Below are 27,350 nucleotides of genomic sequence, written 5' to 3' on the forward strand. Positions count from 1 at the left end.
CAATTCCAGCTGATTTTTTAAGTGTCAGAAATCTATGCGCTAAGTAGTCCTCAAAAATAAAAAGTATAAATTCCAAGTAAAAATTAGAGTATGAATCAGTTAAATGTTCCCATTATACAAAACATTGCCTGCATTCAGACATTGCTGCTTCCTAGACAGAGGACTAAGAGTTAAAGGTCAAGGCTCACAACTAATGAAGTCAATCCCAAAATGTGCTGTTCAGGACTGTAGAGGACACTTGTGAAGCTCCATAGCATCTTTCCAAGGAGCAGTAAGGGAATGGGAAGACTCAGTCCTCTGTCTAGCAATTGCATGGCCTCCTGCCTGAAACTGCCTGCTGTACCATCACAAAGAGGGCCCTGATTTTCACTGAATTTCCATCTGAATTTTAAGGAAGAATTATAGTTACTGTGTTGATGACTACAATGGTATCCTTGTATAAACTCCCTAATAACTTGAATCCAATACTGAATTTGATTCTTGTTAAACTTTCACAGAAGATGTGACTTAGGGATTTTGGTAAGGTAAACTGCATAAAACCAGAAAACAATTATTTGACAATTTAAAAAGTGAGTACAGTCTAAGTCCTACTTTAATGGTAGAAGCATTCTGTAATAAGTATGACAAAATTAACTGCTCTATAAGAAACACTCTCTGCTTGTAAATCCCAGTAAAATTACTTAAGTTTTTAAATTATGTTTGCAAAATGAAGCATTTCAGACTTTGACCTTAACTTTTATTGGTTGCAGCAATCTATATCTGGCATATAATCAGAGATAAGTAACTTCATTCACTGTCAGGTCATGTGCAGGTTCTGTCCACATTTAATGATTTAAAGAAAGAGGCTTTTCTTTCACGATGGACCTGATCACCGGCTTTTACATAAATGTGTTTTTTCTCCATATAAGTATTTTAAAGACAGAGTTAGTTAGGCTCCCCAGGTTGTATAAGTGTCTCTACTGAGCTCTAATTAAATGCATTCAAAAGTACACAGGAATATGTCACAGCAACATTTCTTTAGGTCAGCCAAGTCCAGATAGTACAATTGTGATAAAGGCTAACTCAAAGTTACAGTGTTTGTGTCTTTCATAGTACTACTTTATCTAAGGAAAAAGATGTGCCCTCAAAATACCTTTCCCACTATTTAGTAATGGTTGTCAGGACATTATTTTTCATTATTGTCTCTGACAGTTATGATGAAAGCAAAATTTAGGTGGGTTATATAACATACTTTTTCATCTTTGGGGGGGACAGAACTGTAAAATGGAAACAGAAGATACACCAATATAGTTACCCACAGAAATTTCCACACCACAGAAAATGGCAAATTCAAATGTTAAAATTTTTGCTCTGTTGAGAGAGAAGAAGCAAAGTAAAATTCAAGCTAAGCTTTCTGAAATTCCATCTTCTTCACATAGATTTCCATTTCCCTGGGCAGCTTGGAGGGCAGAATCCATATATTTAAAACACCATTACAATAAAAAACGAATGGTGTGTGATCCATCATATGATCCCATACATTCCTGTGAGTTATGCACAAATATCTGTGGCAAACAAGCAGCCTAGAGGACTGCATAAAGATGGGAAAATAATTAGGAAGGTTAATTGGGCTTTGGTCCTGTGTTTCATGGCCTTCCATCACAGCCCAAAGAGATGTGCTTCTCCCCAGCAGTTTCAGTTCATCCTGATGCATGGGCTCTGCCGAGGGCTTGAAGATAGTTACATCACAGGCGGGAGCTGGAAGGGAAGAGTTTAGATCAGTGGTAGGACTTGCAGGCAGAATGGTCTCCAGTCACACACAAACCCAGATGGTAACATTTGTTGATCTTTTTCCTTGTTTGTTTTCTTTTTTTTTCCTTTTTCCTTTCCTTGCTTCCCTTTCACTTTTTTATTTATTTATTTATTTTTGCTTGGAAGAAAACATTGAAATGTTATTAAGCATGAAAAGAATTATGGATAGTGACATTTAGACATTTAACTTTTGTGTACAGCTTCGAATTTAGTGGTGTATATGCAGTCATGTTGATTTTATCAGACGAAAAATTAGAGAACTTGGTTACCTTACGTTTAAATATAAGCTTCATGCCAGGAACCCTCTGAATTTCAGTGGTTTCCATTGAGAAATGGCAGGCATGATGGGCGCATTCTCAGGATGGTATAACTCATATAGATTTAAATAAATGGAATTATATCTGTTTAGAACAGGTAAATATTTGACTTAAGCATACTGTGCAAGCAGATACACCTAAAATGATGCTTTGGGTATATACTGTAAAAAAATTATCCAGAGCAAACACACTATAGGACTCCAGACAATTCTTCAGCAAGTGTGATTTATCATCACTCTGCTGATTTCAGTAAGGCTGGGAGAATTTATATCAGCATCACAGTGATGCCTTCTTCTCATGCCATAAAGTAAGATCTGGCGGTCCTCGGAGCACAGGGATCCTGTATGAGGAACACCAAATTTCATATCTCTGCAACTTGTAAGATTGAGTTTTAAAAGTTGAACTACAGAGAATTTTGAACCAGGTTCAGAAGAAAAAGTTGTCAAGGAAGAAATGCAGCTGATACCATTAGGAGCATGTTCTAATGATCCTGACACATGAACTGCAGTTCGTCTGTTTTCTTCCCAGTTCAGGGTCATACATGCACCATAGGCACTAGCTGCTGTGGTTTGGCATGAGAAATAGTCCATGCCAAAAAACAAGACAGAGCTGTTTGATTTTTAGGGATCCTCCCCTGTTGTTAAGGTAACCCAGTCTTTGCTGTAATATTGCTGCACTGATACGCCTCATCTGAAAGACAGGAGGTGGTTGCTTGATGTTTGTGTTAAATTAGCACTTCCAATATTGCTTTAACATTGCCTGTCACTGGATACTGCAAGAATATCTGTTGAGGCATGTTCCAGTTAGCACGTGTGGGAAAGGGATGGAGTCTTGGAAACCCAGACTCCCAAAAGCCCAGACTCCTGGCTGTTAACAAAACACAGAGTAGTCAGAGGACCCAACAGCAAATTATATAGGATTTCTGAAGAATATTTCAGAAATCTCATGTTGTCAGCATTATTTCTAGGGAAAATGCAATAATGATAAGTGTCCATTCTCCAAACCAATTATGTCTTTTACCTGAATGCTGCCAGTCTCCAATGTGGTGTCATCTCACATAGTGCGTGTTGCAATCAGGTTTGTCCCTCAGGCATCAAAAGAAGTGACTGTTCAGTATCTACAGAGGTCGCACTGAGAAGTTATAGCTACAGCCTCCCATTTTTTCTCTTTATCAGTTGTTACTGTTTGGCAACTAATTGGATAGTGAAGGATAGCAAGACCGGTAGAAGCTAATCTACACCTTTTCCCTTTGTGTGTGTGTATACTTTTTTGTTTTGTAGGCAGAATTTGCAGACAGCAAAATGCAATGCTGTGCAGTGCAGTCATCACCTAAGATAACGCTGGTAACTCCATCACCTGTACTGAGGTCTTTGGCAGAGACTGTACCGACTCCAACAGTCCAGACAGTATATACGTCACATAAACCTATTTCGCTGGCAGACAGGTACTGTGCAGTTCTTTCACAGAAATACTATGATGCTCTCTGCATTAAAGGAATCAGCTTGATTTCCGTTTTTCTGTCATATTTACCATAAAGTGTCATTTCCTTCTATACTGAAAGGTTGCTGCTTGTGGGTTATGTAAAGAAATACCTGTAACTCATATCTGCTCTGAGAAAAAAAAAATACTACCTTAATCAGCTGCTGCAGCCAGCAGCCATTTCTACAGCCAATGGCCTGGAGATAAAGAGTTGTGCAGATTTTGCTCAGGCAAGTCATTTTGTCTGAACCACAAAGGTTTTGTTTTAATAATTGCTGTTGCAATTTGTTTTTTGAAATTAAATGTCCTTGGGGGAAAGCTGATGTTGAGAAATGTCTGTTCTTCTAAATGAAAAACGCATTTGTTTTCTTTCTTGTTCTCTTTTTTTTTTTCCTTTTTCTTTTTTAATGATGTCAAGCTACAGTGATCTTTCATGTAGTTTCTCAGGGAAACAGCAACCTATCCATCTTTCCACAGGCAGACTGTTTTCAGTTTTCTATTCTTTCATCCTATTGGTTTTCCATGCTTGCTTCTTATTCTAGAATTTAATAAAAGCTGAATTTCACAGGCTGATAATTGACAGAATACAAACATATGAGTGGATATACTCAGTAGTTCTGGAGCACAAATAATCCTAGGCTTATGTTGAAAAGTATTTCTTTGGCATCATGATAAATACTCTTTTTTTAATTTTGGATTCACAGTCATTTCCCATTTTTGGTTGTTAATTATATTTTGTAGATGTTGGCTAATTGCACCTGCACACTTCTTCAACATTGCTGAATCGTCTAAAAATTTATCATTCCAGTGAAAATGTAATTCTGAAGCTGTAGTGCTGAACTTAGCTTCTGTAGGATGTCTCAAGTGAATAATTCTACACCTGCTTGTTCATGAATGGGCTGCAAGGTCTCTGCACTGCAGTTTAAATCTCCAAACTGTTTTTGTAAAACATTAGATACCTAATTTTCAGAACAACACAGCAAACTGATTCAGAAATGCAATCTCTAATCCAAGGCATTTCCAGTGTTACAGAGTTTGTGTGCTCTGGAGTGAATTGGTATGTGAGAGCAAGGACTTTAGGCTCTGACTCCCACATCCTGGTATGTGCAGGACTGTGGTAAATTCAGCATATACAGATGTCCCCCTGTATTCGACCATGCCAAGGAGCAGAAGGCTGTAACAGCAGTATTTAATGATGGCATTTGCTGTAACTCTTTCATTTTTAGAGTCCTAGTCCAGCTTCCTTTGAAATCAGTAACCTTTAATGAGGGTTAGATGAAATCCTAAATTGTTTTGCCATGTGGCAAATTATGTCCTTTTTCTTGCCTCTTCAGAAATATCAAGTGGTGCTTGTTTTTAAATCAGCCATCAGTTATCAGCTTTTTCACTGAATTGAGTCTGACCTTTTTTTCCCCTCCTTTGGTATTTTGAAAATGTTAATTATTTTAAATTGAAATCTAAAACTTATTGTTGTTCCCATAATTGGCTGTTTGTGCATTAATTACACAGCGCTGAGACTCTGAGGCGTGAACTTGAGAGAGAGAAAATGATGAAAAGACTCTTGATGACAGAATTATGAAATTCGCACTTCCGTCAGATGGAGAATGGATTGGGGCCTTTCATGTGCCTTCTGTCTGTTTACATTCCTCTGCTTCTGTGTACTCAACATAACGCATCGGGAAAATGTGTGATATTCCTGGCTCGCCTGGATTCACCACGGTTGGTTAAAATTACGTCTCAGCTAGACTTTAATTTGAAGGAGTTCCTTTATTCATTTGCTGCTGGGAAATAAACCTTCAATCCTTTATCTCTCCTGAGATTTTATACTATTAACACAATTAATTTCTGGTTTGGTTTTGGTAAATCTAGGGCAAAAAAGGATCAGCAAGGAACATACTGATTTCTATTGGGAAACACTGTTCTGTACATATGTTAATAAGTGCACAGAAATTAATGTTATGCAGAATATTTTGATAGTAACATAGAAAATATGTCATTTTGTACAACTGAAAATTGCAATGAGCTACTGCTATTTGTTAAAGAACCATTTTTAAAGCAGAAGAATGATTATTACATCCTAACCCCAGGACTGTTAGTCTCCACAGAATAAACGGCTGTCTTATTAAATTCCTAACCTTAACCTTCACTCAGAGATATAAATAGCTGCAAAGGGGAAAGACACCCCACCATACAGATATACACACCCAATACTCCCTATAGTTTGTCATGTTGACCTAAACCTTCAACTCAATCTTAACGTATTTCCATTAATGAAAAAAAAAATCAGTTGTTTAAAGCAATTTGCTACTGACTTTCTAGCTTGGTACTGACTTTTTTTAAGTAAGTGAGGAGTTTTACCTTCTCCAATCTGCCTAGGCATTAGGGCTTGCCCACGCTCAGACATCTTCTGCCCCAGCACTGAAGGTTGCAGAGCCTCAGCGGCGTGGACGTAACTCACACAGGGAGAATTTTTTCCCTCCCAGGTAAATAAACCACCTTCCTGACTGACATGAATTATCGATCACTTTAAAGAACAAGAACAATGATAGTTTATGGCATAGCTTGCCTATACCCATTTTTTTTGCTCTGGTAATCAGCACATATGTCCTGGCAAACCTGCGGAGGGTACACCTGGCTATATATCCCCTTCACCTCTGACACGCAAACAGCCTCTACGTCCAGTGGAGCTATCTCAGGCATGAGGTGCGGGGGGTGGTCCAGCACTAGCAGACCTGCAGCCGCAGGGAGGGAGTTTATGGTATACAGGTAATGCTACCAACTATTTCCTAGGGAAAAATAAAAAGAAGTTCTCTGTTTCCCCTTGTTCAGTAGTGCAGGGTCATCTAGAAAACTAACATCTGACTGTCAGCTATAAGGTACTCTTTCAACAGGAAAGCTTTTATGCATTTTGTATGGCTGAAGATGTATATTTTTCTCTTGCTCTGTACACTATGTTCTCTTGTTTGTATTAAGATAAAAGATTGCCCCTCATTTGGTACTGATTACGATGACTTTATCTTAGCTTAAGCAGTTTGTTTGTGTGGAGGCCAGAAAGTGATTGCTGTGAGACTGGGTTTCCTTCAGAGTTGCTGTTTTTCTGAAATGAGAGTTATGGAGAGCTTCACAGGACTGTGGATTGCGATGTGAAGGTATAAAATGACTTGCCTATTTTATGTTTACTGGGACAATAAATTAGCATTAGGCTTCCCATTTAAATCCACCAACCCCAAAACTTTCTGTTTGCCATAAATTTGTTAAAAATACTCAGCACAAGTGTTAGGTAGAAAATCACAGTACGAATTTAATCAAGTGGCTCAACATAGGCAGTGGGCACAAGGAGCCACAGAAAGAAACCTGAACTGCAGATTTTAGAACACTACAGTGACTTTTCTGGGTAATCAGATATGACTTGTATGCTGTCCACCCTCTAGTTACAGTGCCAGGACACTTCTGTTCCTCGTGTTTTAATGCACCACGCCATCAGTCCAAGGTTCTTAAAAATTGATTAGGAACATTAAATCCCTGTGAGGAAATCAGAAGGGAGGGGGGAATTAATAGACATAAAAGACTTCAGCTTCCATGTCCTGTTACTCTTTTCTCACCACTTCTTAAAGGGGTTGGTGAAGGAAAAGCAGCAGCACATTTTGCCTTTGTCCAAGGGAGAGTGAGCATTCTGAAGAACAAATAAAAGAAAATTGTAATTAGAGATGCTGGTTTGGGAGAGGAAAACAAAGAAGGTTGAGAACGTCACAGTGCTGACTCTAGCTGAATCTGGTCTTTTGCCTGTTAGGCAATCTCTGGTTGTGTTTGAACTGGCAACAGTTTCACAAAGTCATTGTCAAGGAAAACCAGAAAAGAACAGATCTGAACATACCCTTCAGTCATACTGATTGCCGTGGAGTGGACTTTCTGAACCCCACAATATGCCTTCAGGTTTGGGGGCAAAACAAATCCAGTTACCCGTGTTAGGACAGTCTGGTCACATAAACAAAAGCAAAACTGAATAGCTGATTCAGACCAGCCCATCAGATGTTCTGGCTCATAAACAGTCTATTAGTTTATTAGTTTAAATGCAACAGTTTTGCTCCCATTGTACAAAAATTCTTCAGCTGAAATAGCCAGAACTGGAAAACAAAAAACGTGAACCAAGGTTACTTTACATGGCTGTCTTTATAGCTGAGGCATGCTCTGGGATAGCTAAGGAAGAACAGGGACTCCTCCTTCTTTGGTTCCCACCAGGAGAAGAGGGACAGGCTCATGTGGCTGCTTAGTTTCTGTGGGACGTTTTCTACAGAACAACCCTAAGTACGTTGCCTTGTCATGTTTTAGTGTCTTATCCACTGGCTGCCACCATTTCCTATTCAGCAGTCTAATGGAACTTTATTAAAACTCTTTTACTGATAACAAACTAAACTTTTAACTGTGGAATGTCATCACCTTGTTTTTTCTTACTGTGTACCTTCTTCAGCCATGCTTCAGCGTCTCAGTTTTCACATCCTCTGAAGAAACACTCCTGCCTCATCTCCAGTTGGGAATTACAGTGTTACAACACCTGTTACCCAAAGCTACTGTAAACAAGACAATGCCAACATGAACATATTGCAGAGGGGCAGATAGTCTAGATTTGCCCCTACAATTTAACTTTACAGGTGTTAAAGGATACTCTGCCCGAGGGTATGTCTATATAATAGTGCAGAAGTATCTGAGCTAGCTTTAATGAGCTTGCATATGTAGTTGTGGCAGCATGAAGCCCAGCACAGGCTATCATTATCATGTACATTGACATGTGTAAAGATAATGCATTTGAACAGCAGCCTTCTGAAGCATGATCTCCAGAGTTGGTGATAGGAAAGGGTAGCTGAAAGGAGTTTGTCTCTTCAGCTGTCCTGGGACAGGGTTCATCTCATCTAACATTAAAATGCCCAGCTCTCACCTGGTGAGAGATCAAAGGAACTGTCTTCCGGAGGTGCCTCTGACTTAAATGTCTGCCTTTATATTGATTAAAGTTACATGAGATGAATCCTGCTTTCTGTCCCACTGGTTAGGCCTACATTGCAAACCCTTGCTGACACAGCTGCATCATTCAGGGTTGAGCTTTGAAGTATAATTTGTGATCGACATAGCTCTGCCAGCAAAAGCCTTGCGCGTTAGGTGTAAATATACTACCAGAAATATCCTGTTTTCAGAACAGCTTTTATCTCTTATGGGAAGACAGAATGCTGGGGTAACAACTTGCAGTGGCATAAGCACAGAGGCTTCCCTAAAGCTGTGACCCATCTGGGGGTAGTTGGTTGATGAAACCTCCTGCTACAGCCATGCTGGCAAAGCCTATCAGAGGTGGCCCTGGCTTTTAACAGTGCCCCAGGTGGTGCTCTGACCCAGTCAACAGATCCCAGCTTTTCAGCTTGAAGTCTCTAGGTGGCAGAATGCAATGTTGTCATGTTTGGGTGATTCCAGCAAAATTTATTGGCCATTTAAATAGCTATGCAAGGAGTTAAACATTTTCTCAATTGCAGCCTCTTATGGAAGCCAACCAATTGTGCTTTTTTTTGCGTGTTTCAGCTGTTTTCACTGTTTTGTTTTAAAAGGAATAACTGGGTTTTTCTTTAGAAATGTTATTTGAGATTCCACACCTCTCTCAGATCCCATGGTATGTGCAGATTTTTCATGTTTCATAGACCCTGGAAGTGCAAAATTTGAAAATTAACTCCTTCAAGGTTTCTGTTTGTGGCTTCAATACTCTCTTGCAACAGGATGCCTACGTGCCCATTTGAAACAGAGCTGGCAATGCAGTGAAATGTTTCATTGGAGGTAGTATCATGTTTTGTTTGAACTGTTCACAAATAGCTTTTGGTTTTATTTATTTTTTTTTCCAAATACATTTCTGGTTTATTTGCTACAAAAACCTACTTGTAATTTTGCAATGGGATTTTTCTTTTTTTTTTTCCTTTTTTTTCTTTTTTTTTTTTTAATGTCCTGATGTTCAAGGAGTTTGCAATAAATATACTGAGACTGATCTGTAATTGCATGTAAGATTAGCCTCACAACTGTGTTTTGTAAAGTTAAGTGCCGTAAAAGAAGCTGTAGATGACATGGAGAAGGAGGGAAGATGATAGAGAGTAAGTGGAGGAGAAGGCTTCTTTGGCAGCTGCAGCTTTGACTGGTGGGTAGCAGCTTTAGCGTAAGACTGCTCAAACCATTTTGTTTCATTGAGTAGCAGCGTGTATCATCAGACAGTGTTTGATGGCATTTTGTTGAAAACCTGCCTAAAGAGAAACTTTTACGGCTCAGCTGTTTACCTGTTCCTGTATTCATGCCTGCAATAAATGAGATGAAAAATAAATCACCGAGTCTGAGCAATTTGTAGTCAAATCAGTCATTTAGGAGGCATGGAGCAGGATGCCAATTAAAGGAAATGTTTGGTTGCTAATAAAGTGGATCCACTATCATAAGAAAATTGCAATCTAAGGAAAAAACAGAGAGAGAATTTCTTCATAAAGCCCAGAGGGTTTCCTCCAGCTTAAAGTTACAGTCCAGCGTGGGATGCCAATCATCTGCAGGGTCATTAGTTGGGGCACGCTTCGCTGAATACCAGAGCCAGAAAAACACTGGCAGGATCAAGGCAGAGAAACACAAAACTTGGCATGTTTCTGGTCTTTCATCTGGGGCTAAAAAGGCAGCAAAAAGCATTCCTATTGTGGAAGGGGTAGGGAGAAATCTTCCACACAGGGCTGAGAGACACCAAGATATTAAACTGCTCCATAGAGGAAAATTTAAAAAATGTCCACCAACAAACAACACAGCAAACAAAGCCTGTTCATTGTAAATTTTTTGGTTTTAACACAATTAAAACATTTCACTCAGATTTTTGTCCCTGATTTTCCCATTCTTTAAATGTCTAAATGAAAAGTTGCTTCAGAATGAAACATTTCCCTTCTCTTTTGTTCAAAGATCTCTAAATCAGAATGTTTTGACATTAACTTTCCTAGTACACTTAGGAAATTAAATCCAAGCAATGTTCACCTCATTTTCTGAGGTTACCAAAACTCTATATTCAGAAAGAATGCAATCCCATCCCAATTCCTCCATCTGGATATTCTTCTATTTTTAATCTCTATGTGGGGAAAGCAGAGGAGCAACAGATCAACATTCTTCCATCACTACTCAATTTATACCAAGAAAATGGATTATCCAGACAGTTAACCTAGTTAATTAACTCCCCTTAATACACGTCTTTGCTAAAGAACAGTGTTCTGGGGTGCAGCAGAATGAGTAACTGTGTGCTAAAAGGTCGGCAAATACTCTTGGGTAATTTGGCTGCAACAGAGAAGCGTGGGGACTTCAGAGATGTATATGAACAATTTTTTGGTTCATTATCAGATGACTGATCTATGAGACCAAGTGTGAGGTCGTTGAGATTAATTCTGTTTCTCTGGGGACATGCTTTCTAGAGCAGAATACAGACTTTGCAGGGAGGCACTGTTAAGTCGGGGCAAGGGGGATGATAAGGCAATGGTTTCAGCCTGGCTGTGGTACATAAATCCTGCGGCAACAAGGGGGTAGGAAGGAACCCACAAGGGTGCAGATGCAGGCAAGTGGAAGAAACCCCGAGCCTCATGAAAGGTGGTGGTCATGCCCTTCCCAAGCACAGTGAAGCCTTTAGGGCTGGCCAGCACTGGGATCCCTGTGCCCAAGGGCAACTTGCCCTGAGGGGCAACCCTACAACAAAGCCCATATCAGGGCTGGCTGTGACCTGATTTGCTGGAGGACATGCCAGGGAATGAGAGAAATAAAAGATCAACCATTGCCCTTTCCCAACCACCCCAGAACATGTTCATGAGAGCACCCCAGCTTCTGGTGTCTGATGAGGAGAGCAGGCTTGCCTTTTTTGTGAAAAGCTGGACATAGGATCAGCTTAGCTGTGGCATCAGATGTGTTTGACAACCCAGACCATTACAGTTATGTCTTGTGTGCTGCCAGTAGCACATATGGTCTGTTAGATGTCTTCTCACCAGTCTTTAGGGTCTGTGATGGTCAGGAGAGTAAGGAGGAAAACAACAGGGAGAAAGAGCAGCAAACAACCCACACTGTCACCTGCTGAGAAGCCTGATGGCAAAGCACTGCCTAAAATAATGTTTGCCTTTTTACTTTATTTTAAAATTACATATATGAAACTGCCTCATTACATAAGCAATATGCATTTTATACTAATTATGTTATTTTTTAATAAGCATTTCTACAGTGTGTGTTTGGTATACAATGTCAGTGACTGCACAGCTCTGCCATCAAAGTATCTAGCACAGCAGTGAGACATAAAAGCCACATGGATCTTTACTGTTTCGTTCACTGATTATTCAGCTCTTCAAGCAGAGAGCCATTTAATCCCCCTGCATCATTCTTCCGCTGCCTTTCATTAGCAAACTCTTGTGGAAATCCAAGGAAAACATAGCAAAAATTCTTTTCTTAAAAGATATTTGGTCAGTGATGCTTAGCATCACAGGGCCTCAGTGATGTGAAGAACTCAAATTTTTTTTTTTTTTAATTATTTGCCTTACTGCTTTCAAAAACAACAAAAAAATGTGATTTCTGTGCTAACTGTTTCCCGCTCTGCTCTGGCCACTGCCCCCCTCGAGCAGTGCCAGGCTTGGCAAGGGCACAAAGTGGCTTAGAGGGAGAGGATAAGGATTGGATGGGGGTTTTTTTGGAACTGGGGGGAGGGAATGCCAACACCACCCAGCACTTCTGTCTTACCTGTGGTACATTTCTTTCTGTGGCTTACACAACATCTATGTTCCAAGCTGGGATGTGTGATGCCCTGATGGGAGCTGAGAAGACCCTGTTTGCAGCTCCAGGGTCGCCCAGGGAGGGTTTGGGGCTGGTGAGGCTGAGAGCTGTGGTGCTTGTGTATGTAAGAGGCATCCATAAGAGCTAAGGCTCCGGAGGTTTTGGAGGCTGCCTTGTGCCTATGTTGTGTGGGCATGAGGAGATGCACGAGGCTCTGGGGAGGAAGGTCAGTGTGAGCTGCCCTCTACCTGGGTGTGCAAAATTAGGGATTTAATCATAGGGGCATCACTGTGAGACTGACCACTCCTCCCTCCTGCAAAGGAGTTTCAAACTTGTGCCCTCCAAAGCTGACTAAACCCCACAGGGCCAGTCTTTGCTCAAGGAACAGAGCAAGGTCTGCAGCAGATCTGTAGTCACTGCCTTTGGCAGTACACGTGCTTGCTCTGAATGAGCACAGCAGTGCCCTTGTCACACTGGCTCACAGCTCTTTTGTGGCAACACAAGGATGACAGCCCCTGAAAAGCACCTCCACCAAGGCTTCTGGTGTATGAAATCAGGGAGGGGAAGTGCTGGAGCTGACTTAGCTTTGCAGCCCAAGAGCACTCCCATTTTTTCACTTCTAGCTCACCATGCCAAGGCTCAGTGTGGGTTCTTGACAACTTGCCCTGGTTATTGCAAGCCACCAAGAACAGAAGGTACCTCCTCTAATGACTTGCCTCTCAGCCCCTTCATATCTTTCTATGCCATCCTGCTAATCCTTCCTTCTCCCTTCTCTGTTTGGCACTCACTCGCAAGGCTGGTTCATGGCTGCCTGCTTCCTTCACCCCTGTGAGCACCCCTCCCCTGCCACACAAGCACCTCTGGCTTTTTTTGGCTTTCCAGTTGAAAATCTTTTGCCTTTTTGAAGTCCCTTGCCAGCCCTTGCTTTCCATGACCCTCAGTATATTCTACCTGTCTTCTGTGTCTCACTAATCTCTCCATCTCCCCTTCTGCTGTCCCAGGACCAGTGTCTGATAAGCATTACAGCACAACAGGTTTTCTTGCCAACCAGGAAACCTCCATGACATGATCTGTCAATAGGGACCAGCTGCCTAGTGGGGATCTGCCATCAGCCATGGCTGTGGGGGCTTTCCTCGAGTCCAGTAAATATCTGTGGGTACACTGCTCAGCCTTGGTGAAGCTTCTGCCTATTCCATGGAACCAGAGGCAGGAAGGACACAGAAGAGTAGTTTTAAAGAGGGAATGCTGTCATTTGCTCTACCCTTGAAGTGAGTGATTTTGCTCTCATATTTTGGAGGGTTAAACTCTATTTTAACAGTAAGACCTTCATGAACAGAGGCACCCTGAAGAAGCATAACCAAAGGTACCTTCCTTCCCTCCTTCCCTCCCTCCTTCTCTCCTTTCTTTCTTTTTGCTTCAGACAGCATATTTTTGCAACCTCCGTCTCCTCCTCATACTCCTGCAGGGTAGCAATGGCCATCCCTTTATCCCTGAGATCTTTGGCTATGTTGCTCCATATTGCTGTGCTAAACTTTGAAGCACTGGAAAGAAATGGAGAACATGGTGGAAGAGGAAGAGGTCTCATATCTTCATAAAGCCAAACTGCAAACTAGTTAATCCCCTCCAGGTGCTCTCAGTTGAGTCCTCTCTTTCCAAAGCAACAAATCTGGAATTAGTCTTGCTACATATTATGTGGTAATAAATCTTGAGGGCAGCTCAAGTTGGGTGCTTTTCATCTTTCCATCATTCTTTTTGGGTTTTGTTTTTGTTTTTGTTTTTTTCTTTATGCGCAACTTCTCATCTGCCAAACCCAAACTGCTGCTCTAGCAATGAAATCAATAACAAACTTCTGAGAAACATACCATTAAATCTCAGTGAAACACTTTTAATTGCTTTTTCCTCCTTTGTGTCTGCGTACTGAGAAAAACAAAGCAAAACAAAAACCAGGCCTGTAAAGCAGCATCTTAACAAGCCAGAATCATTAAATACCTTCCTGGAGGGGGAAAAGTCCCTTCTTTGACAGTCAGAACGATGTTTTCAAGCAATTCGCCCTCTTTCTCCCCTTATGGGATTTCCCATCCTCCCCCAGCAGCATGGTATTGGTTCCCTCTCTGAAAAAGCTGCATTAGTGCAATGACAAAACACTGCACTACCAGTCCTGTGTCCCATTCATGGTGCCTTGAAACATCTTCCCACACATGAGTGGTCTCCACAACTGCTGCGCCGCGGCTTGCCGGGCCCAGCAGACCCAAACACTGGGAGGTGCAGGTAGGCTGACTCTTCACTGCACCCAATAGGTCCCATGATAAGACCATGGGAAGCTGAGAAATGAGTTTGGCAGAGAAGAGAGTGCCATGGTGGGTCTCAGCAGCCTGCTTCTCAGAGGTGACACATCTCCTAGCTGTGTGCATTACCTATTCAACGGCAAAAGCTCCAGGCTCCACTTTCTAGGGATGCCCTTCTTCTGAAAGAAATCTTCATGCAGAACTAAGATGGCTCAGCTGACCCCCAAGGGCCACCTCTTTCAACCCAAAGCCACTGTCCTCACCAACCTGTTCACCGCTGCTTGCAGAGTCCTGGCTGCACGGTGGTCTCTGAATAAAGCTCTTGCAGGGCAGCTTTGCTTGCTTGAAAACCCTTCTGAGAACACTGCATCCAAGCCACAGGGAGGAGTTTTAGGACATGCAGGACTTGTGCCCTGCAGCTATGGGTCAGCTCAGGGCAGCTTATATCTCCCTGAGTGGTCCTCGGGCATCCTATTCCTGTGCTGCTCTCTCCAGTGGGGAAAGCCTGGCACAGCTCTAGGTCTCCATTGGCAGGTCTAGTGCTAAAATCCAATTAGTGTTGTTTATGCTTTCAGTTGTAACTGAAAGAAAGAAAATTTGATGCTTCAGTAGGTCAAAGGGTGTGGAGAGATAAATGTAATTACAATAAATGCAATATATTGAAAGATGCTACCATTTAATTAAAAGTATATGAATTATGCATATATCTCTTCCACAGCCTGTAACTGTGTGGGCTTGAGAAGTAACTGAATACATTCAGTTCTAGCTACCACATGAAACCCACGGTTGCTTAATTTCTCAATCATGCACCTAACACCACCAACTGAACTTTTGCCAGGAATAAACAAGAACATACAGGGGGGGTTATTTGGAGTTACCTTTGCTTTTCTGCACCCTCGGGCACCTGACAAGGGATGCAAATCTTATCCCACCAGTGTCCCCCCAGGAGGATGGAGACTGCCTTTTAGGCAACTTTTAAAACATCACGCTTAAAAGTCACGTTATTTAGGGGCAGAGAATTGCTGTGAAGAAAAGCAACAGATAAGACTACCCACACATGTCCCCCAGGGGGCTATGCAGGCAGTAGTATCCTGCAGCTTTGGGCATAAAGATTTATGTTGAGTCCATGGGCTGACTGAGAACTGCAGTGGCCTGGCAAGGATGGGGCAGGAGGACAAGGTTTGGTGGTGGAAAAATGCCAGCATGTTCAGCTCCCCAGAGCATCCCACGGCTGGCATTGCCACTCCCACTCCCAGGTGCTTAATGTCACCATCAGATGCCTGGTGCTCAGCTCTGCTATCCGCTCCCTTACTGCAAACCATTTCATTAATATAGAAGAGTGACTTTTTATGAATGCTGTGCTGTCTCTCTGGGTACAGAAAATCTTCCCCATGAAGGCAGACAGTTGCCCTTTGTGGTGCTGCCAAGTCCATTCCAGCAGACTGTGCCCAGGACTGTACCATCAATCTTCTGTTAAAGGCTGATACCTTTTCATATCTTCGTTTATCAAATGAGGTGGAATGAACTCCCACGAGAGAAAACAGATCCCATTAGTGTTTGTAGAAATTTCACACTGGCCATTATGAAATTAAAACAGGAAACGAAGTGACTGGGGAAGGAGGGAGACTCCTCTCCCTAATCACTTAATATAAGCCCATACATCTCCTTAGGGCTTGCAATCAATCATGCCTCATTTTAACAAGATGTGCAAGCTAATGAAATTTGAATCCAAATGTTCATCTCTAGCTAATTTACTGTTGATTTGTTCCTCATTTCCATGCTTTATGGAAAAGAGAATAAAGATTTTGTTTTCTGGTTTTCATGCTTATACAAGCTCTGCCTTTTTCTTCTAGGGCAGTTTTGGCCTGCGTTCAGCAAAACACTCACACATGCCCAGCTTCAGGGTGAGACTGGTCCCCCCAGCCTCTCTCTAAAATAGCTGGGAAAATTCAAACAGCAGAAGCACTTGCCTGTTCTGTGTGCTGTGCCAAGGTTTTAAATCACAAGATATTCTTACCAGGCACGTTTGATAAGCTAGGCTCAGCTGCTTTCCTGCATGTTTTTAGGCTGATGACAAGAACAATACATAATGAAGACAAGAAGCTGCAGCCTGCTCTGAGAAAGTGGAGTTATTTTCTTCTCTGTACCTGGCATGGTCAGGATTGGACAAATCCTTGGGGCTCAGCTCCATCTGTTCTGCTTGCAGTGACTCAGGAAGTGCACAGGCCTCATCCACTGTGCTGGGGTGGAGGCCACAGGGATGTGGGACAGAAGCCCTGGAGAGGAGGGTTTGTTAAGCACCATGTGGAAGGACAGCTCAGCTAGAAGACAAAAGGAGAGGAGCCCAGTGCTGTGGATAGGCCTAGGGATGGAGGGCTGGCTGCAGGAGTTGGGTGTCTCCAGAGACCAGGCTTCAGAAGAAGAGCCAAAAGCAGCTAAAGCTCAGAAGAGATTGTTTTCACTTTGACCTTTTGCTAGGGTTTGCTATGGGGTGTGCACCCTGTTCTCTGCAATCTGATGGCAGACAAGGCTGAAGAGAGGGAGAAGAGGACTGGAAGCTGTGATGTAAGCTGCTGCTTTTTATTTGGTAATATCACTCTCCTGGTTACATCCCTGTTGCATGTGTCATTGCCAGCCTGGGTTCACTGTGAGCCCTGGCTCCCTTACAGGTTTGAGGCTGCCTGCAGGTTGCATCTAGACCTGGATACATGGCAAGAAGCTTTTTTGAACATTAAATAGATAACCGAGCTCGAGGTTTGAGTAGGAAGCTTGGATGAGGAAGAGGAGACATAGAGAGAAGTCTGGATATGGGATGTGTTTCACACACTGAGTCTGTGGGAGCTTCCCATGCAAATGTGAGCCACATGAAAACGTATCTCTGATTCCTGGCTTGCAGAAACTGGGGTGATCTGACTGTTTTCATTTCCTTTCCTCCTCAGGGCAGGAGCCACACCTGCTGCTGTAGCAGCTATGTCCGCTTTCCAGCAAGGGAACAGTGGGGAATGATTAGTGGTAAGTGGCTGAAAACTCTCTCAAAATGTCTTATGGAGACTTGAGCCACTAAAACTGAGCATTTCTGAGTGGCAGTAAGAGCACGAACACCAAGTGAAACCCTCAGCAATGGCTGAGCAAAAACCCAGCAATACTGAACAAGCTTTCCTTGACTCTGGGCTCTTGAGAGGCAGGGAGAGGGCTCACCACTGAAAAAACTCCCAAATGAACACAAACTTGGTAGCATGGATAACTGCATAGGAACCTGCCATCTATGAGGAGCCAAACTTGCTCAGCTGAAAGGCTTCAGGGGCATGGAAACTGATGTAAATCCCTTTCCTGTGGGCACAAGATGCAGCCTACAGTCATCAAGGTTGTTCAGGACCTAAGAGGAATATAGCATTTCTCCACTCTGAAGAAACCCCACCATTCAAAACTGAAGGAGTTCTCACTTCTCCTGAAAAAGAAAACCTGAGGGTTGGTACACCTTGAATAGTGAAGGAGACTCTTCAGCCTCTCTGGACAATCTGTTCCAGTGCACGGTTACTCGCACAGTAAAGAGATTCTTCCTCATATTCAAGTAGAACTTGCTGTGCATCAGTTTCTGCCCATTGCCTCTCCTCCTATTGGTTGGCATCACCAACAAGAGCCTGGATCTGTCCTCTTGACACCCTCCCTTCAGATACTTACAGACATTGATGCAATCCCCTCTCAGTTGTCTCTTCTCCAGGCTAAACAACAAGACCAAGGACAGATCAGTGAGAAATTAGTAAAGTCTTGGTGTAGAATTTCCTTACTCTGTGAAAGCTTAAGTGATGATGGTGGTGGGATTACTGATCTTAAAATCCATTCTAATTCAAAAGTGGTGTTTGAGGAAATATGTTTTCTAATGATACCAAAACCTTTCTGCTTTAAAGCACTGGTTTATGTGCCCAGCCAGGTCATAGGTTAGTGGAGAAGGAATGTCCGCCAGCTGATTGTCACTGCTGTAGTGTTACAGCTCGTGTCTTACCTCCTTCTATAACAAAGAAATGCAGAAAACAAAATTTGCTTTCTTGCAAAGTGTCAGAAAAGCTATTTTTCCTGTTTTTTTTGTGAAAAAGAGTAGTGCCCAGAAGTATTTATTGTCTCTAAAGCATATACTCAGAGAAAAGGAAAGAAATGTGCTAGTGGAATGGCTGTCCCACTGTGATCTGTGACAGTTTTAGGCAGCCTGGGGAACAGGTAAAATAAGCTGAGAGCATCCCTCAGGCTGTCCTTGCCAGCAAACAGAGAAACCTAGGCTTATTCTACGTGCTGAATGACAACTGTCTGCCTTTGTATAGTTTCATTCAAGCAAGTTCAAATATATGGGCCATGGTAAGCTCAAAAGCAGCACAAGGCTGAAGGACAGAGCTACAGCTGGACAGTAGCCAGAGTCCATGGGAGGTGAACAAGAACAATGGGCATCTTGGACACACAGACAGGAGAGGTCTTTTCACCAAGGGAGGATTTTTTCATCTTGTCTTCTCAATGTGCTTAGAAAGGACTGTAATAAAATAAACATGGGAACAGGAAAGGTGAAAGGAAGGAAAGAATGAAAGAGAATAATTTAGAAGAAATAATCTTTTCTTAAGGCATGTAGACAATTTTGAGCTATCCAAACTGACTGCACCCAAATAATTTCAGTACTGTTTTTCTCAGCATCTTCTGATCAGGTAATGTGCAGCATTTCATTTGGCACTGCTAAAAGAAATACAGATTCTAACAAGCTTTTATTTTGTTATTAAAATCAACACCACAAACAACTCTGGGTTTCTAGCCTGTTACGATAAATGGGGCAAAGCCATTTGTGTGAACCTTGACAGGAGAGAGGGTGACTCACAGCATTGTATGCCACAATACCAGATCACAGCAACAGAATTGGATGAGTAACCTCAGAGTTTGCCTTCAGGCAGCTGACTGGCTTATCTCACAGATCTCACTGCAACAAAATGTCAATGTTTTAATGCCTTCAACATTTCTTTAGCTTCAAGAGACAATAATGAATCTTTCTTGGTTACTAATTAAGAGGAGATTATATCGGAAAAAACAGCTAATTCTTTTTTTCCAAAGAGACAATACTGCAAATAATTTTTTTTCCTTGAATGCAAGCATAACCAGCATTAAATAAAAGCCTAGTTAATCAACTAAAGTCCTCAAACCGCCCTCAAATAGATTTAGTTTCAAGCAGTGACTAAATATATTTAATGCCTAGGAACCACCTCAGGCAGATCCTGCCTCTTCCGTTCCTCCAGACACATATGCTCAAGGAAAGGCTGTCTGTAATGCATAAGGCAGAACACAGCAATGTTCAAGGCTTAGTAAGCAAGTCTTACTATGGCTCACAAGAGGGTACAGGACAGATGCCTGCTGCTATAAGCTGGTATAGCTCTGTTCAGGTCATGGCCTGCATAGATACCTTCTAAGAAACAGGAACAAATAAAGCCTGGTAGAAATTAGTGTATTTTTTAATCAAGTTTCTGAGGGGCTAAGGTAGAGGACTAAGCTGCCAAGGAAAGGAAGATGATGTCTGTGATTTAGACCTGCTTCAAAAAGCCAATATTAAGTTTATAAATAGCTGTGGTGATGCAGATTTCCTTAGTTGTAAAAAAGGTAGGTGCTGCTCTGTACCCATACAAATCTGTAGGACAAGATACACACATACAATATTTTTAGTGAACTCGGGGGAGTAATTTTGCTCTTTGAAGAGCCCTGTCAGGCAGCAACCTCAAAATCTAGTTGCAGTCCAACATACATTCTCCTGCCCAAACAGGGAAGCTACACCAGGGCTGAGGAGGGGGAGGAAAAACCAGACTGTACAGATGGGTGCTTGCATGGGGATGATCCACCTTATCAAGCAGATGCTTGGTCATGCAGCTGCTTCAGCACTTCTCAGTTCAGATAAGGAAATGTTTGATTACTTTGGACACTTTGAAATTGCACAGCTCAAGTCACCATGAAGAAGGTGAGGCATTTTCAAAGCTATTATTAGGTTTTCTTCAGTCTTTCTTCTGCTTCCAGGGGCAAAGCAATATAGCTGAGTTAGCACACGGATGTGCTATAAAACAGATGTAGCACTGCGCTGATGTATCTGATATATTGTCATATATGCTCCTTCTGGATCTGCCAGTTTAGTCAGTGTCAGCTTGAAAGGAAGAAGGATTCACAGCAAAGGCATTACCTAAAAGTCTGAGGAGTGCAAAGCATTAAGAGCTTGACAAGCAAATGACCCTGCAACATCTTCAAGTCCAGTAAGACCAACAGGATACCTCCTCAGCTTCACCACAGCTGTCCCACTGAACCGCTTCTCAGTTTGTGAGAAATGCTGTTTCACACTGGCAAAGCTCTGTCAGATGGCGGTATTTTCCCTGCATAGGATTAAGTTTTTTAGCTGGCTGGCTTAGCACTGCGTGGGAGGTTTAGTGAGGCTTCACGCATGTCCCATATGCTGCTCTTCCTCTGTAACCACACAGGTCTGCAAATCTGCCTGAAAACGAAGTGAACAGCAACCCTTGTCCTGCTAAGGACTGCCTATTTCCCGTTCAGATGCCACGCTTCTGTGTGAAGCATCCCTGCTGCAGCTGCTTTGTTTCTCTGGTCTTATTAATTTTTCTTCTGTTCATCACTGTGACCTAAATATACAACAGCTATTTTGGAGGCAAGAGGGGAGCCCTGGGGCCGGTAGGACTTTGAGCTTATAATTGAAGGGAGGTGCACTGGTAGCACTCTTTGGTTCCTGTAGTGTCATATTCCCTTTCTGCTGCTCACAGGCTTTGCTGAATACAAGTGCATGGTAATATTCTGTGTGCTTTTCTTTCTGCAAAGTGCGTAGGCTCCTTTTAATGTGGTTTACTTTCAAATGCACCCAAAAAAAAAAAAAAAAATAATGCGTGCTTTCTATGTGAGCTGGCATTGTTTTCTACAGCATCTTTTGAGATATCAGGAAATATGTGAGAATAAAACTTTTCCTTTTAAGTTGTCTCACTATTGCTTATGGTCAGAAAACCAAATACCTGGGAAGTCAAAATGTAAGTTTTTTACATTTTTTGTTGAAATAAAAGTGCAACGGTTCACTCCAAGCTAAAATATGAGCAATGGAATAGATTAAATGAATCTTCTCTCAAAGATAACTTTTAATGATGGTGTGATTCTCTGCAAGGAAAAATGTTTTTACTGTTCTTTTAAAAGCAATTCAAATAGAAAAATAAATTACATTTTGTATCACTTTTTCTTTAATGTGATTGAAAAGGGGGATGTTTTTAATTATGACAAAAATCTCCATGTTAATGATCTTGATTAAAGGGGCTTTTAAATAGCTTATCTCCCTGGCTACATTCCATCCTAAAGCTCTTCAGAGGAAGATGTCTTTCATGTTGAATTTAAATGCTTATTATCCCTTTGAACTCCGCCAGTCCACTTATTTGAAATATTATTCTTCCCTTCCAGCCTATGGAGTCAGCTCACCAAGAGATTTTGGTAATGTCACTCTCTGGGGAACTCCACTGGCTTATTTGAACCTTGAGCTACCAGCTCAGAGAGTGGTATTTAAAAGCTCACTCTGACCTGCTGCCTCATTTCAGTGCCAGCCCTACAGCAGGAACCTGTGGTATCTGTGTGGATCCATCACCTGGAACAATGAAGCCTTGATCTCACATGTGGGCCTCCTGTGACAATAACCATTGATAGCTAATGAATAGTGATCTCCGTTAAAGACCTCTTTACCCCTGTGGTACCCACTGTGCAGAAATCTGTGGGAGGGGAAAGGGAGGCAAGATGGGCATGTCCCTGAAAAACTACTGTTAGATGTGAATGTGAATAATAGCTGGAAGAGGTTTTTTTTTATAGAGCCTCCCATTTTTTTCAGCTGCATCCAGAAACACTTTCCTTTTCATTCACCTGCAATACAGTTCAGGAGTCTGACAATGTCAGGTTAGATGAGCAGCTTACTTGAAGGATACACAGGTGTACAAATACGGATGGGATGGCAGGTGCTTGCCTTGTGTGTGTTAGGAAACTATCCGGTCTGCTCACCCATTACACCAGTGCAAGCAGTGAACCCGGTCAGGGATAATGAATGGTACAGTCCTCTGTGACCAACTGCTCCTCTACTGCCCGGTCACGGAGGTTTGAGGAACTAATCCATAAACAGGGACTGATGTAAGCAAATGGAAGTCATTATTCCAGAGCATGCAAAGCCAAAGGTTTGGTCCCCTGCACAGCCCCTGAACGGTCATCCTATTTGCTCCTCCTGGTAAGTGGAGAGGTGAAAGCACTTGATGAATGGATCGAAATACTTGTGCTCTCATCCATGCAAGCGTTCCTTAGCAAAGGTTTCACTGTACATTTCTTATACTAGAAGGGTACACACTTCTGCTATTTCTGTTGACCAAGCAGTGCACCTAATGAGTAGCAAGGTGTGCTGCTGCCTCTCATGGTTGTGCACAGACAGTTTTTCTGCCTGCAGATGTCTAGCAGTGGGAAAGGGAGGGTGGGCTTCCAGGGGAAGAGCAGCCAGGACTGAAGAGGAAATTTCAGGGTAAGAGAAAGTGCTGAGGGTTTAGAGAGAGCACCCAGCATCTGTTCAGGCCCTCTGCCAGCCCCCTCTTTGGTCAGGTGCCTGTCAAACCCTTCCTAGATAGAAGGAAAGCAACACAAGAAGGACAACTAGTGAAGAAAAGGGGAAGTGATGTGAGAATGAATTGATGAAACAGGGATCAAGGAAGCATGCGAAATGTTTGCTTTTTCAGTTCTGCCTACATGCTTATTAAGCTAGTGCTTGTCAACACAGCCTGCATTGTTTATGTAAGCATCCCTCAGGCCTATGGCCAGCTGTCCTGCTAAATGTTTTACGTGCAATACCTGTAAAAACATTCCTTTGTGGAATGGGGCAGAACGACTCTCTGTATTAAAACTATACTGCTGTGGAAGAGCTAGAATAGTTCCACTCTCCCCTCGAAGCTGAAAAGTTCCCTTATGAGAAAAGCAAAATAGTCTTCTCTTAAGAAATTGTGACTTTGCTTAGTTGTAGTTCTGAAGGTCAATTTCATAAGCATGGGGATGCAACAGGAAGAATGCAAGCAAGTTTTTAAAAGTAAGTGGTTAAATATGCTTTTGACAGTTGTCCCCAAAGCAGAGCTCAAATAGAAAAGAGAAGATAAAAATAAACATTGCTCAACCCTTTCATTCATTACAGGCTGTCAGATGGGACAGGTGCTGTGGAAAAACTCATGTGTGACTCTGTCATTAGAGATTGAGTCATCATGCAAGGGCAGGAAGACAGGTGGAGGGGCTGGGGTGACTGTGGCAACCTTAATCTAGCATGGACTGATCTTTAGAGAAGAGCTGGTCAGAGGCAGGAGCTTCTTGTGTTTTGAGAACTTTCTTCAAACTGAGAAGGAAAAGTATAAATTTCCCACAGATAAAAACTAAGCAAAGTATCCAAACTGTTTTCTGGGGTAAGAGAATGCTGTTAAACTCTTTGGATAACGACAAACAAAATAAATATGAATATAATAAGAACAGTATGATGTCATGAGTTTGAGCAAAATGGTAGAATCAAAGAACTCTGATTCCCTAAAGAAAATAAGAAAACCAAAATCTTATTCTTGACTTTCACTTTGAAAATACTCTTAATATTAATACTTCACTACTAATGAGAGTTCTGATGAGTTTGAGTTTTTTTTCTCTGTGTTGTTTTAGCAAATGTGAATGCTTCTAAAAATAATCCAACTAAATGCTGAGACATTTCATGAGAAGAAGCATTGTTTACTATGGACGGAAAAAGCTCTGCTGTTTTGCAATCACTAGTGCCACACATCATTAACTCTATCCTTGAGGGGTGACCTAGAGCTGAGACTATAGCAACATCGGTCTCTGTCTCACAGTTACCAGTTTGCCTGGAGCCTCCACAATTAAATCACATCACCTCCTTAGTGAGTCGCACACACTATCCACCTGCAATGTCTCCCTTCAGTATGTGGCCAGGGCACAAAAGGCTTAAGGGAGTGGACAAACTAATTTCTCATGGAGATGTCCAGAAGAAAACTCAGAGGGCAGATTTAGTGTCCACATCATGCTGTAAAGAGCTGTTTAACTGCTCTTTCTATGTCCAGGTTCATGTCTGGTGACCATATACTGATACGGAGGAAAAGGTCGTTGCCTCAGCCTGGCCTGAGCTTGGTAAAGTTGTTGGGTGCCAGCACAGCAATACTCTGACTGCCTGTGGAGTGGTAAGAAAGCCTCAGTTTAGTGCTCTTTCGCTCTCCACTACTACATTTTTGGTTGGTTGACATATGTGAATATTTTACAATAGCAGGGAGAGTACATGTGGGAAAACCGGCTGCCAGAACAGGGGAGCTTGTGTTTCTCTCCAATTACCAGATTGATGTCTGTTTTTGCCCCCCCATTTTCTTTTTCCCCAGTTGATGAGCAATGTTTTCAGTAAATGCTTAGAGACTGTTTTCCTGTCTCAAATTGGCATAGCAACACGATCAGAACAAAACTCAAAGGCATCAGCTTAACGACATACTGAAATGGCTTCAGAATATCGAATACAGTCTCATTTTTTTTAAGCGTAAGGGAAGGGGCAATTGCACAGCACACACCTTGGGCCGTTGGAAACCTTTCCTCCGTGCACATATTGGCTGCCAAATGAAGATAAGCCAGCTAAATGCTTATTTTAAAATTAGGTTTATAATTGTAAACATCTCTTTGAAAAACATTGAAGAAACCTTAGGATGTACTACATACCTGCACAGTAGAAACAAGAAACCAAGTATTATTTATGGCTGGGATCACATGAAGATTTCAACAAGAAAATCCCAGCAGTTTATTAATGCTACAATCTTTTTGGTTAGTAAAAAGAAAAGGAGATGTAACTGTGGTTAGAGATCCCCAACTCCTTCTCAAACAGCCCTCAAATATGATGGTTTTATCCCCATACTAACTGGTATAAATGTCTCTAAATCTAGTTTGTCACACAATGTTTTTTTCTGTTCAATAACACTGTGTTTCATTGAAGATGCCTGTTTTCTAGAATCTTTGGATAAATAAACCACACTGAACTTGGACTTCATTAGCTTTGTGAAGAGTAAACCTGACTTTGTTAATTTAAATATTAGTAGCAACTTACATAAACTACAATATTAAAAATCTCTCTTTTTAACTTAGTTTACAAGCATTCCAAAATAATATATCCAGACTTTCTAAAGTTGTTTGTTGTTATACCACTACCAGATATATGGGATATTTTCTACATCAGAGTAACTTGTTTTATGCTTGGTTTATCCCTGCATCCAAAGTTCAGACTCCTATGCACCCTGTAGATGTTAACAAAGCCTGCAGCGAAGTTTTTGAGAGGCTTAACTCTTCGCCATTAGTGTGCCTCTTTGGTACCCAAAGCCTTCAGTATAACTGAGTCTCCCTTGTTTTAATGTGAAAAAAAGAACTGATTATTTTAAACTCAGCGAAGCCACTTGTACACCAGACTGGCTTTGCCGACCAAGCGAGCGCAGGTAATGAATATGGACGTGCCTGTAGCTAATGACATGCAAAGAGGGAAGCTTGTGACAAAAGCTGGAATTTGGGCTGGAAGTTTCCTTCTGAGCTGCGTAACTCACTCCACCGCCCCAGAAGCCTTTACCTCGCTACTGCTTCAGTACAGAGCAGTCTGAATCTTGCAGTCCCACAAGTTTTCAGTCATTTGCACGCGCGCCTTGCTCAGTCCATTCCTCTGATGGCTCTCACAGATCAGTTTGCGTGCATCCAGTGACAGTAAGAGGTAGGTATGCGCCAGGATGACCTCGGCTGCCTCAAGCTCCATAGATTGACTCTAAGAGTCCATCTCTAGGGCTCTGGGCTCCCCGGGGCTCCCCGGGCAGCACCCCCTCAACTCCCCTCCTGCTGGCAGAGAGAGAAAAGCCCCCTTTCCCGTCTTGCTGCCTGGGTGGGCGAATGTTTTTCGAGGACAGCTCCGTCCTTCGGTGCCTTGGTGCCCCTCGGCGGCGGGAGGGTGCCATTGCCAAGCCCGCTGCTCTCCGGTGGCCGCCGGCGGAGCCGCCCAGCGGGCGGAGCTCGGGGGGATCCCGGCTCCGGGGGAGATGCCCTAGCAGAGGGCGCAGGTGGCCGGCCCGGCCGCACCGTCCCCAGCGTAGGCTGGGAACGGGCTGTCTCTTGGGGACACTCACCTCTGCTTCTTCCATTTTTTCTCTCCCCTCAGCCCCTCCTTCCCCTTTCTCAAAACACCCCAAAGCTGCACTTGTTGCTGTAAAGCAAGGCGTTATTGCATTTGCAGATGAGAGAGGACACCTGTCCTACATTCCAAGCTCAAAAATTAGTGGACGGGGCGCTGGGTATATTTGAGCAGGGGGCCAGCAGCACGAGGAGCAGCCCAATCTGACTGTGGGTGGTTGGGGTGCTCCAGCCCAAAGCCAGATTTGGAGCACGTTCATGGATCCTGGGGTCTGCCCTTCCCTGGGCTCCAATGTCCTCGAGAGAAAAAGAAAACTCCCCTACTACAGGAATTTTTCCCTGGGTTGTTGGAAGCTAAGCATCCCATCCTGTAGCTTTTATCCAGGAAGGGCCAAGGCCTGTGTTCCTTGAGACAGAAGATGCCTTTGTTAGTATACATAGAAAGAACCTTCCCTGAAGAGGAGTGAGGCAGAAGGAGCTTCTCTGCTGTGTT

The 27,350-nt window shown here is 42.5% G+C and overlaps 1 protein-coding gene and 1 long non-coding RNA gene across 5 annotated transcripts in view; one reads left to right on the forward strand and one right to left on the reverse strand.

Moving 5' to 3' along the window:
• The window catches only part of EPB41L4B (erythrocyte membrane protein band 4.1 like 4B), a 172,557-nt gene extending 162,627 nt beyond the window's left edge, over positions 1-9,930 (forward strand). For 3 of the 4 annotated variants that reach the window (XM_064660011.1, XM_064659999.1, XM_064660020.1), the window contains 2 exons: positions 3,389-3,552; positions 5,097-9,930. In XM_064660011.1, the coding sequence (XP_064516081.1) occupies positions 3,389-3,552; positions 5,097-5,166 (234 nt within the window). In that variant the 3' untranslated portion in view covers positions 5,167-9,930. The remainder of the gene's footprint in view (positions 1-3,388; positions 3,553-5,096) is intronic. The other variant, XR_010431668.1, reaches the window with a different exon arrangement.
• Positions 562-26,636, reverse strand: LOC135416710 (uncharacterized). The gene is made up of 2 exons (XR_010431675.1): positions 26,310-26,636; positions 562-1,737 (listed from the first exon to the last, which is right to left on the reverse strand). It is a non-coding gene; the product is annotated as an uncharacterized LOC135416710 (long non-coding RNA).
• Positions 26,637-27,350: the final 714 nt, after the last annotated feature.

Source organism: Pseudopipra pipra, chromosome 1 (genome assembly GCF_036250125.1).
Source record: "Pseudopipra pipra isolate bDixPip1 chromosome 1, bDixPip1.hap1, whole genome shotgun sequence".
Taxonomy (NCBI): domain Eukaryota; kingdom Metazoa; phylum Chordata; class Aves; order Passeriformes; family Pipridae; genus Pseudopipra; species Pseudopipra pipra.